The sequence below is a fragment of the Centruroides vittatus genome, unplaced genomic scaffold, assembly GCF_030686945.1.
Source record: "Centruroides vittatus isolate TY-2023 unplaced genomic scaffold, ASM3068694v2 contig_727, whole genome shotgun sequence".
In the NCBI taxonomy this organism is placed as follows: domain Eukaryota; kingdom Metazoa; phylum Arthropoda; class Arachnida; order Scorpiones; family Buthidae; genus Centruroides; species Centruroides vittatus.
This window is the reverse complement of record NW_027122464.1, coordinates 74,253-90,921: the sequence shown is the minus strand read 5'-3', so window position 1 is coordinate 90,921 and position 16,669 is coordinate 74,253. Positions and strand designations below refer to the sequence as shown.

Below are 16,669 nucleotides of genomic sequence, written 5' to 3'. Positions count from 1 at the left end.
TAGGAGAGACAGATTTGTTTAATCATAGAAGTGTTGTTGGCTGATCAGAATGCTATGAATGACCAAACAAAAGAGAAGTTGGCATTTCTCAACAGTACTTATTATCCAAATAAAAATAAGGATTCTCCTAAAAGGTATTTTATTTAATTTATATTAATTGAAGTACAGAAAAATATTCAGTATATTAAAATTTAAGTTTATCATTCAGTTTTTGTCAGATCAGATTGTTTTATAATAGGCACATCAAAGGAAGCAGAATTATTTGTAGCATGCCAGCATTTTACATTGTCATTGATCAAAAATATTTTGAGGGAACTTACTACACAATAACAAAGATAAATTTTATATGAAGTATTACATAAATGTATTTAATACTTTGTATAGTACAATACAAGCACTAATTATTTGATGTTTCATCATACACAAGATATTTGACATCATAAAGACATCACATACCCAACAAAAAGTATTTTATGGTAAAACTGATTTTTCATGAATAACGACATTAAAATCTGAGGTTTTTGTTAACTCCTTGGGACTCCGGCGAATTAAATACTTTTTAATTTTAATGTAGTTAAACATAAAAACGAAAAAAAAATTATAGAAATGTGTTAATTTTGAAGAAAAAGCTTCAAAGTATAATTTCCTTTGTCTCGCCTTAGCGCGAAACTTGACACCGATGTGTCATTGTTTACACAGCTGGATGACCTTGAGAACAGCTGGTGTCGTCTTTCGCGGGACATTCTCATGAAACTCTCGGGAGGAGAAGGGTAAAAAGTAGGGTGAATACTAGATGGCGGTATATTTCTAAATATTTTTTTAAAATTACGATTTTAATTGAAATTTCCGACCCCCCCGACTTAATTAAACGTATATATAATAAAATCTATTAATTAAAAAAATTAAAAAACTATTGGATGCTGTTTTTGACATCAGAAAATAGCTTTAAATAACTTTACCGAAGTAAAATCGACGCACTAGAACTTTAGAAAGATGAATGAAGTTTTATAAAAAAATCCCATAAAAAAACCATTAAGCGTTAATTGCGTGTCATTAAAGGTTAATTAAACTCGCAATAAAATTTTTTCGCGCGGGTAAAAATTTTTCAAAAAATTTGGAGACTTAGAAAACATCCGAAAAATCAAAAAAAAAAAAAATTTTTTTAGGGGTCCTAAAGGACCCCATTTTTTGTAACGCTATACAACTTGCCCGAGATTTAATGAGGCACCAACATATTGAGAACTGTGGCTGAACTCATTTTTACTCGTGTGTATTCTGATCCAAGACGATTAGTTGGAATGGAGTCCGATGCCTCTGGGTCAAAATTTCTGGTTTGTGATAACTTCAATTTCAGTTGGGATTTGAACCCGAATCCCTTGGAGTAAAGCTTGGTTTTCACAAAGCATGTGCAACAGACATCACATTGTGTGCAAACGAGTGTTGTTGACAGTTGATTCTTTTTTATTTGCTGTCTGAAAGTAATTGAAAAGTTTAGTATAAATTTCCAAGAAAATTGCTGATACTTTAATCTTTATTCACTTTGCTATATAAAGAAAAGTGAATATTTTAATACAGTTGAAGCATACTGATCATTTATAATCTAATTTTCAACAAATTTCATTATCTTTAAATTTATTCCCTAACTACTCAATGAATATTTGCAAGCATCAATCTCAACTTTTTTTTTGTTTGTTTATATAAAAAATGAAAATTTGAAATTTTAAACAAATCAATAAGTTTATATCAAATAGTTCGTGTAGCATGCCTTTGCCATATTTTAAATGCATGTGTCATTGTCATTATATTCACTGAATAATACTTGAATTAATCCTGCTGAATTTACAACTGTTAAAAAATTATTTTATAATCAATACACGTGCCACTAGATGAAAAATGTCATTTAAACAAAACTGAATGGAACAGTTGAAAGTGAGGTTTGGCTCGGCAGATGCTAGCTGCTTATACTTTGTGTAAATCAGGCTTAACTGTTACCTTTGTCCTTCTGCAATCTATTTGTAAATATTAGTATTGAGTAATCCTATACTGAAATTAATATATAGAAATATTAGTTGGCAGTTTTTCAGCATTTATTCTTTTCAAAGAAAAATGTATGTAAATTAATCTTAATCTTATATTTATATACTTCTATCTGGATTATGCTGATGCAGATAGTATTTGTTTGTATGCTTAACTAATACAAGATTGAAAATTTTCTGCATTTGATTAAAAGTGTTGAATGCTTTTAAAAACAGATTACAAACAATCGACGAATCTGCCGGTTCCGTACTTTCGCCGTCCGACGTGAGTTTCGACAAGACGGACGACGACTTGGAATCGAGAGACGACGTCGGGCCGAGAAATCGAAGATCCAGAGGGAAAAGAAGCAGTCGTTCGACCAATAACGAAACTTCAATCAAGAGACGAAAATCTCAGGTTAATTCTAAACTTCATATAGAAATAAAGTACATGTTTTTATAGTGTATTTGGTTAGTGAATGATGGATTTAATTCATTCAATTCAGTGACTGACTACTTTTTAGAAATGATATTTGTATCTTAAGTAAACATGTATTTAGCCATTAAAAAAGATTTCCCACTTAGGAATGTTTGACCCAAAATCATTATTCCGTCTTTTGCCTCATGTAAATCTAATGAAAAAACTGAATTGCTCTTAAAATTTTACTGTTTGTCTTCGTCTTAACATTTTTATACTAGCTTTTATCATTTCAATACAGTAATTTTTCTAAAAAGACCTTAATTTCCTTTCATCTGTTGTTCTAATCTCTTGATATTCTAAGGAAGGGTGCAGTTTTTTTTGTCTATGCATGGGATTCTGATACCTGGCTATTCAACATGTCCTGATAATTCTTTGACATAGGCTTTATTGATTCCTTTGACTTGACCTTCCTACTTGTGCTTTGTTAATCCATTCAATTAACTTGGTCAGTGAGGCGATGGGTAACCACAAACTGGTTATGTAGGCAATCTTCTGTGCTTACTTGCTTACTGATATTTCTTTTCTGTTTTATTAACAGTATACAAATTATTTTACTGCCACAAAACATTCTGCCCGTTTTATTCCATCAATATACAAAAAAAAACATGGTTAATAAGTTCCTGTTTTAGAAGTTTCCCACGTGAAGTTTCATTTCGAAGGTCTCAATTTTTCTGTATAAAAGATGTGTAAAGTTTTCCTACAATTGTTTCCTCTTAAGTGAAATCCTTGTCTATGACTTGAAAATGGATTCACTTAAGTTTTTCTACTGCTTACTATCAAACTTTATACATTTAATTGCATATGGAAAAATGTACAAAATTTTATTATGCAAGCAACTTTGGTTTGCTTTGAGCATGGATTTTAAATTTTTCTGCATGATTATTTGGCAATCATGCTTGCAGCAAACAGCAAGCTCTGACAAGTGTTATCAATTCATGGATGATACTATTAATTTTTCAGTAAGCTTTAGGGAGGTGTATGTAGATCTGTGATTTTTGTTCATGGGGAATTATAAAACTTTTTTCTCAACATTTTATTTACTTATAATTTATGTTCTGTATCTATTTTAAATCTTACATATTAACTAAATATGAGGGGGAAATATTAAATGCTATTGATTAATATATTAAAATTAATTTTACTTTGGAAAATCTGTCAATTTTGTTACAAGCTAAAATGGCATTTCCTTTAGCATCATTCCAGGGAATTGTTGGCATTTTTATCTTTTTATAAATGCTAAACCTATTTTGAATCTATTCAATGGCAATTAGAACTTTGTTCCAAATTCTACTCCTATACAGTACTTTCAACTAAATTTAAGTTGTGTTTTCAGGAAATTGAAGAAGTGATAGATGGAGAAACGTCGGTTATTGCTACCACTACAGTTTCATTTCCAAAATCTGGAGACGTAATAGCCAAGGCCAAAATCGAAACCGTCCCAACCGGTCGAGTGACGAGATCCAGGCGCTTCATTAGCGAACCTGCTCCCCCGTCAGACAATAACTACACGTCCAAGTCGTCGTCTAAATCGGGTTGGTACCTCGTTTTTAGTAGTCCTAATATTAATATATGAAAAGTAATCATTGAGTTATAATTTGCATCTTTTTATATCAAATTTAAACTCGGACTATTATTTTGTAATTTAGAAAGTGATAAAGAGCAAGATTCCCTAGAACTACCTCATTTTAGAAAACCTTCTGCTCCTTTCCAGGATGAACCTGCAGTGTTAAAGACTCCCATCACAAAGTAAGTTGCTTATAAAAGTACTAGGTTTTGTTATTGATTAATTAAAAGATTGGGATTAATTTAGAAATGGCTGTAATTTCATTGCTGTGGATATAATCTAATGAGACTAATTTGAATTTTTGTATTGTGATCAAAGTTAATTATTTCTCTTCATTCAGTTTTACTTTCCAGCTATAGATGTATACATAACAAGGAAAAGTATTGGAATTGTGTCAGATTTGACCTTCAGTGTTTTGCAAATCTGTTTTAGGATTCCCTGAACACAGTAAAATTTCATGTGTTGGCATCTGTTTAGTTAACTCGGGATTGGGTAACCACTAAGAAATAAAATGTGACATGATAACTTGTATGAGGGACATTGATGCTATCAAATTTTGAAGTACTGAACTCTGGGATGGATAGATAGGAAGTCTGTGTGTCATATCTTCGATGGGGTTGGACTTAATGAAAATTTTACTTACAAATTTGTGGCACTGTTGCTCAAATAGAAAGTGTTGTTTAAAATTGGACACTAATTGTAAAATGTATTATCAATTCTCCGATAACAATGAGCACATTTGTTCAGTTAACCTTAAGATTTGTATAATCATCCAACGATCGCCTAAATATTCAGGCTGTAATATGGCTATAATCAAGATTTGTTGCATGAGTTTTAGGTTGGTTTTTGGTAGGAAATTTGCTATTTTTGTTTGGACTTAATTTTTTTTCAAGTAATATAAGTATTGTTATCTACTTAAATTCAACAATAATTTTGCTCACATTCTGCAGGTTTCATCCTCATAAAATTATGGTAATTTGAATAGTAATACTACATACTACTATAATAGCATATTGTTACGTATTACTGTTACTTTTATATATAATATATATATATATATATATATATATATAATACTTAATATATACAGTAGAGCATCGATTATCCGACCCCGATTAACCGACCGCGTTCTAGTCGGCAAATTCAAATGTCCGCTAGTGATGTGGCGCTACAATATTTGGTTATGTTTTGCTACTTTAATATTATTTTTGTTAAATTTTTGCATGTTTTAGCTGGCAGCACTGGCTTGACCATGAAAGGGAGGCTAGTATTTAAACCAGGCCTAATACACTATACTAATAATGTATTTTTCATACTTTTTGGTTATCCGACCAACCCCAATTAAGTCGGATAATCGATGCTCCTACTGTATTTATAATATATATAAATACAGTGAAAACTGCTTAGGCAACCACCTCCATTTGACAGGCAAAATTTCTGGCACTGAATACTTTATACGTAGTCTTCATATAAGTTACCCGTATTAAACAACCACCTGTGTAACACGACTGCGGGCATCTACTTTTGGTTTGAAACAATATACAACTGTAATAAGCTATCACTTCCGCCAATATATCTGGTCTAAACTATCGTTCGAACCCATCTCGACAACTTCCCCCCTCCTAATATAATGAATTAATCTAAACTCTTGTTTGAACCCACTTTGGGCACTTCTCCCATCCTTGAAATTAGGTGCAAGTGTTAATGAATTAGTCTAGCAACAAAGATTTGCTCAGACTAGTTCATTACAAAGTCCAAAAAACAAAAATGCAAAGTGCTGTCGTTAGAAGATTATGTTAAAGTTATCAGAGAAAGTGAAAGTTGTTTATCACAACGGCAATTAGCAGCGAAGTTTAACTGTGGGAAAATGAAATTTATTTTACCGTAGACCTACAGTATTATCCTTAGGGGTATAAAATATTGTACACGATACAATTAATTGGCTGATCTCATTATTTGATAAAATTCATTTTATTTATTAATTTTTTTTTAAGCTCATATACAGTACATGTGCAATAAATAGTTTGTTTCAACCTACCTTATTTCCACAATATTTTTAGAAGAAAAATATTCAAAGAACAATAAACGCATTAATGCAAAAATCAGTTTTACAGGCAACCTTCCTTTTTCAATTCCGCCATTGTCATTGGACAATCACAGAATGTAATGAAATCGTATTATGAGAAGATATAATAAAATCATTTTATTATTAATTAATTTTTTTCTTGTACTTATGAAAATATTAAATATTAAAGAAATACGGTATTTTTTAAGTTTAAAATAAGATTAAACGAACAAAAACCAACCAAAGTGATGGAGAGATACAATATACTTGTATATCGATGACGTAATACATGTAACTGAGGAGCGAATAAAAAGAACAGAGTTGAATTTATTAAATCAGAAAAAAGAAAGTGCGCGTTATAATCGAGAAAATACGAGTATTGTATTCATCTTTAAAATATTGGTATTAAATCGCTTTTAAAATCGTGACGATTCCTGTAAATAGAGTTATCCAATAAGAATAAAATACAATACCAATATAGCTCTATCCTTGAATAAATTTGCTTATTTTTGTTCACCTCGAGTTTTGCTTAGTGGAAATGGCTAAAAAGTGTGCAAAATACGTACGGAAATACGGTATTAAAGCATCATCTGTCTAAAGACCACTTTTTGAAGGAACTGTGAGTTGTCGTCATAGACAGGTTTTACTGTATTTAACAAATATAGTTTAAAGATTAAATTTTTCAGAATTTTTGACCTTATTTATTTCAATATCTTCCAGCAAAATCATCCGTCCTTTCAGTTCTGCCGGAAAACTGAACAACAGAGCTCACGCATTTTGCACAAAAACAGTCATCCGTCCCGAAACTTGTTCTCCGTGTGGCCGTCGAATCAAATTTTACAAACAGGCTCTGAAATGTCAGGACTGCAGGGCAACTTGCCATCCAGAATGCAAGGATAAAGTGCCTTTACCGTGTGTTCCCGTCTCTCATACACCAACCAATAAAGGAACTATGGTATTTTTGTTTTCTAATTCTAATTATGTATATCTTGAACAAATGGATCTTACAAATATTTAAACAAAATTTTAGGGTGTGATAGCGGATTATACACCAATGGTTCCTCCTATGGTTCCTGCACTGATAGTACATTGTATTAAAGAAATAGAATCTAGAGGAATGAGCGAAGTGGGACTTTATAGAGTCTCTGGTTCTGACAAAGAAGTAAGAGAATTAAAAGAGAAATTTTTGAGAGGAAAAGGAGTGCCTAATCTGGTAATTTTTAATTACTTAGTACAAATTTTAGTGTGAACTTGTTTAATAACAGAAGCATTTAATATTTCAGTCGAAAGCCGACATTCACGTCCTGTGTGGTACCATTAAAGAATTCTTACGGACTCTTCAAGAACCTTTGATAACGAGAAGTACATGGCTCGACTTCGTTAATGCGTCGGGTATTTTACTCTCTGTTTTATGCTTGATAGTTTAATAGTTTATGTAAATATTAATCATTTAACATTGACAGAAATGAAAGACAACGAAGACAGTCAGAGTGGTATATACCAAGCAGTCAGTCAGTTGCCGAGACCAAACAGGGATACATTATCTTATGTCATTCTTCATCTTCAAAAGTAAGTTATTTAGAACATTTTTTAGTTAACTTAAATTTACCAGATTATGTCCATTCTAAAAATTCTTCAGATGTGTAAATTTGAATGATTTAATCTAAAGTAAACTCTTTAAATAATTTATTTCCGTAGAGTTGCCGAGAGTCCCGAATGTAAAATGCCGACAGGCAACTTGGCAAAGGTTTTCGGACCGACGATTGTGGGGTTTTCCGTTCCGGATCCTCCAATGATGGATATGATAACAGAAACTAAAAAACAGCACAAGGTAAACATTTTTAAAACTTTACAAATTTTTATTAATTTGTTTCCATTATTTGTAGAATATCCACTACATTCCCATTTTACTGGTTGATGGCTGTATTTTGAGTATTATACAATGTTCACCAGTTTTTAATAAAATTATGTATGATCTTGATACTTCTGACATGAATTCTTACAATTTATCATGGATATTGAGTTAGGGCATTATTTGCACTCCATTGTGGATGTAGACAGAAATCTACATGAATGAATAAATGACATTGTATCACATGTAGCTTGTAATGTACTGGTGCTCCACATTAACAAAGCTAAATCAACTCATAAAAGTACTTTACACTGTGATATTTTTACAAAGATCATAAGATTTGGTATATGAAAAATTCATATTCAATGTTTGAAGCAAATTGAACAGGTCAACAGGCATACTAAACTGATTAGTTGATTACTACATTGCCCTTTCTGTAGACATCATGCTCAGGTATTATCTGGTGAGATATAACTGATATGCTAACTTGATTTTTATGTAATTTTATAGTTTTAGTAATTAAAATGTAGAAAATTTACTATGAATCAGTTTTAAGTAGAAATCAAATATATCTTTTTATACAGGTAATGGAAAGATTATTAACCATATCAAGTGATTACTGGAATAATTTTGTTAACTATCCGGACGAAAACATTTTCTCTACGGTTCCCAAGACGCCCGAACGTCGTCCAGGTATTTTGTATTCTTAGTTTGAGTAGTATTTATCAAAAAATTAGCCATGCAATATTTTTAAAAATTTTTGTTTTTTGAAATGAAATTCAAAAGCATTCACTTTTAGAAAAAAGCACTTTGCTCATTTGTTTCATTGCCCACTGACATAAATTGAACATTTTTTTCAAATCAAATGATATCCAATGAGCTTTTTTTTTTTTTTTTTTTTTTGTTCGATAATTGTCATCAAAATTTTAATTTCATTATAAATTTGAAGAAATCTTGTTGCTCTTGCATATAAGAGCAACAATAAATTGAAGCATTTAAGTTATACATTGCAGCAGAATTAACAAGTGTCTTAGTTTCTTGGATTCCTAATAACTGTTTGTTTTTTAGTCCCGGCTGGAAGCATGCTTGGTCCACTTCCTGGAAGCAATCGCGATTCTCTGTCCAAGAAGTCCCGGAGAGTTTTGGGAAAGACTCCTCTTACCCCAAGGTTGGTTTGTCTTGCATATATTAAGCATATTGTTTGTTGCTTTTGCCCTTTAGTTACATTAACTTTTCATGATAATGTAAAACTGGGTATCACGAAAGTTAATATACTAAGCATTTCAATTGCATAATATATACTATACAGTGTACTACAATAATAATGCTGCATTTTGTAATTTAAATTCTCTACAATAGAACTATTGTTTAAGACTGATACTCAGACTATGGCCTCCAAGCAATATTTGACACATTGCTTAAATTATAAAAGTAGCCCTGTTTTTGTATTTTTAGAATATATAAAATATCTGTGGCCTGGCTACCTATGACTTGTACACAATTTGGTTAAAATTGTTAAGCAGTAAGGTATGTCTGCCTACTACTATGAAAGATAAATTAAGAGTACCAGAATTATGTTGAAATCTATCATTGTAGGCTTGAGTTAGTTTTTATGCTGACTTACTCCATGTGGAATTTAGCTGCAAAATGGTTAGTCAATCCAGATTGTTTTCCATTATGTGCCAGATACTATACTTTATCAAAAAGAATGAAGTTTAGGACTGCGAAGGGAATGATTTGTTAGTCCTTGCGTTCTGTGCATCAAGAAAACAAAGTTTGATTCATGCGTGACCTCTGGCGAATGCGCAGTCTTCTTCTGTGCCGTCACTTGGGGTCGTCTGCAAATTTCAAAACAATTTTCACATAATCATCTTGAAAAATGTGCATAGTTGCAAGGGTAGTGGTATTTGTTTGTTTATCGCAAAATGTAGTAAACAAATAAACTTTAGTCAAAATTACTGCTAAACCAAAGTCTTACAAGCCAAAATTATGTAATGGTTTAGGGTGGAGCAATTTACATTTGATTAATAATTTTTTGATTTTTTTTATGTATGAAGAACAAACCTGCTTTAGAAAACTTTTATAGATTATGGTGGCAACAGAACCAAAAGTCTATTCTCGATGCTCGACGCACCTCGCATCCAAAATTTACTCGACGAGCCCAAGGATGCACACTGGCTTCCTTAATGCAATCTGTGCCACTTAAGTATTTTAGAACATCTGCATTGTCCAGGTGGTAGTTCAATAAATGCGGTGGACCGAATTTTTATAAAGCTTGCTCTGTGCCATTCTTCCTGGATACCAAATGGTTTTTTTTAACTCTTTCCACCCTGTGGGCACTAAGAGGGCCTCTTTTAGTAGACCGATTATGGGTTCAGCCAGGCCCACAATGGGGCAACCGGGTGGTGAGGGACGGGGCCCGACATATCCGAACGAATCCCCCCCGAAAAATTCCTGGGAATTATTCGACCCGTTCGGATTCGATCCCGGGTCCCCCAGAGCGGTAGGCTGCCGCCTTGACCGCTCGGCCATCCGGCCGTCTATGCCAAATGGTTCACCAACAAGTAGCATTATTTAGCTCCAAAAAATTAAATTACAATAGAAACATCTTTGTAATTACTGTTTAAAATGTTTTATTAGTGTGTAAAGAATTAATGCACTTAAAGATAATTGTTACAGGAAAAATTACAGTTAATAATTATTTTTCAGGAACACCAACAACACAAAAAATTCTACCAGGCGACGACAATTTTTTGCATCTCCGATGATTAAATAATGTAAATAATTAAAATATTTGATGGAAGCAGTTTTTCTGAAGTGATCATATATAAATGTTGTCATTTGTTTAAGTCCAAAAAAATCTCATTAAAAGCAATGTTTCTTCTTTACGTTTTCCTTAATATAACGCGCACAGAATCTTTCTCAATCTGTATAATTCTGTTTTAAATTCTGACTGAAATTCTACTGCGACATATTTTAAATATTCAGATAATTTTAAAATCTAGTCCTTTTTAACGTTTATCGTTTTTGTAATATTTGAAATGGCAAAGTGTGTCTATTAAATTTAATAAAAATTTGCCGGGATCAATTTAGCTTTACAGAAAAAATATTTCTAAACGACTATACATAGATGGAGTCTAGCTGATTTGTCCCTTCACACGCTGTACGAGGCAATAACAATTCCACCGGCAAAGTCGACTTTTCTTTAGAAGCTACCATTCGCCGCAAAAATGTAAAACAGTTACAAAGTCCTCTAGCGGTGGCACAGCATATCACATTAAAAATGTACATTTAATAAAAATTTCCCGGGATCAATTTAGCTTTACAGAAAAAATATTTCTAAACGACTATACATAGATGGAGTCTAGCTGATTTGTCCCTTCACACGCTGTACGAGGCAATAACAATTCCACCGGCAAAGTCGACTTTTCTTTAGAAGCTACCATTCGCCGCAAAAATGTAAAACAGTTAAAAAGTCCTCTAGCGGTGGCACAGCATATCACATCCCTTCACACTTCTGTAAAGCTAAATTGATCCCGGCAAATTTTTATTAAATGTGCATTTTTAATGTGATATGCTGTGCCACCGCTAGAGGACTTTTTAACTGTTTTACATTTTTGCGGCGAATGGTAGCTTCTAAAGAAAAGTCGACTTCGCCGGTGGAATTGTTATTGCCTCGTACAGCGTGTGAAGGGACAAATCAGCTAGACTCATTTATGTATGTATAGTCGTTTAGAAATATTTTTTCTGTAAATGTGTCTATTAAAATTTAAATGTTTTGTTAAATTTCTTTTTTATTGACTGTTGATATTTATTTAATTTTAAAAAAATTTGAAAGTTTTAGAAATAGTTTGCCAGTTACAATTGCCAGGTGGCGGCCGACTTTCGGAATTCTCCGCCAGATGGCAGAAAAGATATTTGCGCCACCAAGCGGACGGTATTCGAAACGCTTTGTTAATGACATCGGTCATTGAAATCGAAAGGGACGTTAAAGTGGCTAGAAAATATAGTGTCGAAAGCGCTATATCCCTCTATTATAACCGTTCGGTCCTGCGTCGAGGTTAGTGACGTCACAGAAAAGATGGCGCTGATGTCAATCGTAGCGCTACTTTCGCTTTGTTTACATAGCATCCTTTCATACAACAACATTGAAAGCGATTAAATTTGTGTTTTTAAAGTAAATATATTTCAAAAACTAAACCAGCACCTGATCACTCGCTGAGAGATATTTATTCTTAACACAAACGTTTTCAATCCAATCAATGGATCATCATCAGGTAAATTAGAACATTACAAAAAATAGAACAACAAGTTCAAAATACAAAAAATATAACGGCTAACCAATATGTAACTAACAGCACAATAACGTTTCTAAATATCAAAAATTAATAAAAATGCTGCTAAAATTAAAAATAAAATAATAATATATAATAAACAAATAGTGTATACAAAATATTAATACTTCTGCCTTAATAAACAAATTAATAACATTAAATGTTAACACTGCTTAATAAGCTGTACAGAGTTTTTCATTTAACAATACATATTAATAAAGCTACTGCTCTTATTTGAAGTTTACAACTGCAAACTTCCATGCGGAAGGAAGTCCCTCGGCATCTCTTGCGTTGATGCAATTACATTTAAGCTTTCTTTTATAGATTTCTAATTTTTCGGCCGTTCTTGCCAAGGTCGGGGAGTGTATTTGTTTCAGTATATCTGCTTCATTCCATCTTACTATTGAGCCTTCCGTTTGTGCCATTTGTGACAATACTGTGGCATTAGAACCTTTTCTAACATCATATCTGGGCTCTTTTATCCTACCACTAGGTTTCTGGTAGTAACCCCAACATAATCTTTATTTATTCCTAACATCTGATTCTCGTAAGGAATCTTATAAACGCCGGACCTATCCTCTTTTTTAATTATCCCTTTATCATATCTAAGAATTCTGTACAGATTCGGAGTTCTTTTTAAGATTATCCTTGTATCCTTTATATTTGCGATTTCTTTCATAATGCTTCCTAAGTGTTTGTTGTACGTAAGTTTCGTGTATGTAGATGGACCATGACCAGGTACTGTATCAGTACTAACTTCTAATTTATTGATAATCCTTTTTAACACATTCCTCTTGTAGCCCAATGCTTCTGCTACCTGCGTGATTCTTTCTATTTCTGCATCCCTGTCTATAACACTTTCGCAGTATAAAAAAGCCCTCCTAACTAACGCTCTAAACGCTGCTAATTTATATTTATAGGGATCGTTAGAGCCAGCCGGAATATAAAGTGGGCTATGAGTTGGTTTAATAAATACCCCGGTAGATATAAATATATTTATAGGAAAATTTTATAATGTTAATCAAATAATGGCTGAGCAAGAACCAAACACCCGAAAATCAAAATCAGGTACGTGTTTTGTTCCATTGTGTAAAACAGGGTACCGATCCTGCAAAGAAAAAAAATCTCTTTTCTTGGCACCAAAAGACGACAATCGTCGAAAAGATTGGGAAAAATTAATCAGACGCAGTGACTTAACTTTGGAGCCCTGGCATAGGGTTTGTGAATTACACTTTGAGGAACATTTTATAATCAGAAATTGGAAACATATTGTGAAGGGTGAAGAAGTTATTATCCCCCGTGATGTTCCAATACTGGCTGTTGATGCAGTTCCTACTAAGTTTGAAGGTTACCCAAAGTACTATAGTAATGTTTCACTGCCAAGGAAAAGATCAAACAGAAATTTAAGTAATAATACAAACAAGAAGAAGGTCAACCCTCCTCTTCTCTCTTCAGAGGAACCAGATATCCAGCCAGAATTATCCTCAGCATCTTCCTCATTTTCATCCCTTCAGCTTAAAGATTTTGAAAAATTAAAAGTGCCAGATTTCTGGATAAGGTGCCCTTTAAAAAATGAATCTAATTTAATTGTGTATGCAGAAAACAAGCTAAAGTTAGAAGATAATCATGCTAGTCTAAATGCACTAAAGTTAATAACTTTTGCCCAGTATGAAGATGTATTTTCATGCAAAGTATATATCAAGGGTGTTCAATTTGAAAATATTTCACCAATTTCTTCTTTGCAGCAAGCTGAGGATATTATTGAAAATACAGATAAGTTGAAAATATGCAATGGTGCTGCAACAGAGACAGAATTAGAATCAAACATTTTGTTAGGCTTTAAAAATATGAAAAATTTATTTGGCTGTATCCACAGTTCAAAATGTTTGGTTATTGCTAATAATAGTAAATCCTGCATCCCCTGCAAATATACAAGGCATTTACTCATAAACCGTAAATCAAGACAAAGAAAAACTAAAGTTAAAACATCGAAAACTGTGCGAAAGCCTCAACATACTTACAGAGCTTTGAATAAAATAAATTCTAGATTAATAAGGAAAGTAAATAACTCACAGTCGGTAATCACCCAAATTCATACATCAAACAATAAAATTCAGCAGTCTACATTGGAAGAAAAAATAAAATCATTGCCTGCAAAAGAACAGTTAGCAGTAAAGCACTGTTTTCTAGCATCTAAACGTAAATCCAACCGTGGTTTACCTTATGACCCAGAATGGATTTTGGAATGTATCATCATGAGGATGAAAAGTCCCAGATTGTATGAGCATCTTAGAATCAATAAAATTCTTGCACTACCATGCCATAACACACTATAGAAGTATATGAGAAGTTTTAAAAGTGGATTTGGCTTTAACCCAAAAATATTTGATGCACTAAAAGAAAAAGTTAAAGAATTAGATGAATTTCAAAAACATGGTGGGCTTTTAGTAGATGAACTCAAACTTTCAGAAAGTTATCACATTACATCCTCTGGTCTTATTGAAGGATTTGTAGACTTGGGTGATTTTACACCAGAACAAATGAAGACTACTTCATGTGATCATGGCATGGTGATAATGTACCAACCATTAACAGGTGACTGGCAACAGATTCTGGGAGTTTTTGCAACTCGAGGAAATATATCAGGTAAGTAAAGTATAGTACTTTTCTATTGTACATTTTGCAAATACTTCTAAAAAAAATGTCATGTTAATATTAAATAAACTCATAATAATTAACACATTCATTCCTTATTTTATAGGTGAGCTGCTATCAAAACTACTTCTGGAAGCTATAGCACTGGTTGAAAGATCTGGGCTAATGGTGGACTTTATTACATGTGATGGTGCATCATGGAACAGGAACATGTGGGCTCAATTTGGAATTGGATATAAGCTAGTTGGCAAAAAAATTTCATGTAAGGTAACTCATCCAGTAGATTCAAAGAGAAATCTTCATTTCATATCAGATTTCCCTCATCTCATTAAGTGCTTGAGAAACAATCTTTTGAAATGTCCATTTAAAACTCCTGAGGGGGAGGTGTGTATTGAACATATGAAAGAGGCATGGAAACTGGATGATACTCCCGAAACCCTGAAATTTATGCCACATGTTTTCAGCTATGTAATTAATCCAAATAATTATGAAAAAATGAGTGTTAATTATGCATTCAGACTGTTCAGTGATGAAATGCTAAAAGGTCTATATGCCTATCAAGACAAAATCGAGCAAGGTTTTGGGAGTATATCAGCTACACAAAATTTTGTTAAGCAAATTAGTGATTTAATTAATATTATGACCTCACGTGTTCCATCTAATGGGTTGAGATTAGATTCGGATAAATGTCAGTTCTTGGTGACATTTTTAAATTATATAGATGAATGGGAGAAATCTGCTGGTAGTAGTGATGGCAAAGGATTTTTAAGCAAAAGCACAGCTACAGGGCTCAGAGTGAGCATTAACAGTACTCTTTTGTTACTCAAATACCTAACTCAACAATTCAAATATATTGAGCATCAAACACAAGACCGTGTTAATTTATTAAACACTTGGCACTTTTCCACTTCTATTAGTTGAAATCAACTAATAGAAGTGGAAAAGTGCCAAGTGTTTAATAAATAACACGGTCTTGTGTTTGATGCTCAACATATAAGAAAACACGGTTTCAAGAACTACCTAAAATTCAAATATAGTTATATCCTAACATCCCGTTTAAGCCAGGACAAAATAGAAAATTTGTTTGGTATTGTCCGGCAGTCTGCTGGTTGCAATGACCATCCTAATGCAAGTCAGTTCCTCACAATTATTAATTGCCTGAGCTTCTATAATTTGGCTAGGTCACCAAAAACAGGTAATGTGCAAGAAACTATATTAAGTTCTCTTATCTCTGCACCAAACTTATCGCAGCTTGATAAAACAAATATTCAGAAAAAGATTGATGAGCTACTTGATGCTGGAGAAATACATGCTGCAGATAAATATATTTCTGGTAGCGATTGGGTAATAAAAGATCATTACCCATATATCAGAAATAACAGTGACTCGCGTTTAATTTATTATATAGCTGGTTATGTTGCTCGAAAATGTATTTCAACAGTTTGTTCAAGTTGTGAAAATTGTCTTAACATATTGCTTGAGTCTGATGTTCCTAACTCTGAAAATGCACTAGCAGAATTTACAAGGAAATTTGATAAAGGTGGTCTATCATATTCCACCAAAGAACTGCAGGTCTTAATGATGAAACTAGAAAATAATTATACTTTTTCATTTAGTGTAAGAGAACTGCACAAGAATTTTATACAAGATGTTTTGAATGATTTAATTTCAATGAAACATATCAATTTAGTTGGCTGCAGTGA

The 16,669-nt window shown here is 32.7% G+C and overlaps 1 protein-coding gene across 1 annotated transcript in view; it reads left to right on the top strand.

Annotated features, from left to right (window-relative positions):
• Positions 1-10,779, top strand: part of LOC136980861 (rac GTPase-activating protein 1-like) — a 41,046-nt gene extending 30,267 nt beyond the window's left edge. The window contains exons 5-16 of the mRNA XM_067277061.1: positions 4-134; positions 2,253-2,433; positions 3,830-4,028; positions 4,143-4,242; positions 6,846-7,080; positions 7,156-7,338; positions 7,409-7,517; positions 7,589-7,694; positions 7,824-7,956; positions 8,562-8,670; positions 9,046-9,145; positions 10,687-10,779. Of these exons, the coding sequence (XP_067133162.1) occupies positions 4-134; positions 2,253-2,433; positions 3,830-4,028; positions 4,143-4,242; positions 6,846-7,080; positions 7,156-7,338; positions 7,409-7,517; positions 7,589-7,694; positions 7,824-7,956; positions 8,562-8,670; positions 9,046-9,145; positions 10,687-10,753 (1,653 nt within the window). The 3' untranslated portion in view covers positions 10,754-10,779. The remainder of the gene's footprint in view (positions 1-3; positions 135-2,252; positions 2,434-3,829; positions 4,029-4,142; positions 4,243-6,845; positions 7,081-7,155; positions 7,339-7,408; positions 7,518-7,588; positions 7,695-7,823; positions 7,957-8,561; positions 8,671-9,045; positions 9,146-10,686) is intronic.
• The last annotated feature ends 5,890 nt before the right edge of the window (positions 10,780-16,669 follow it).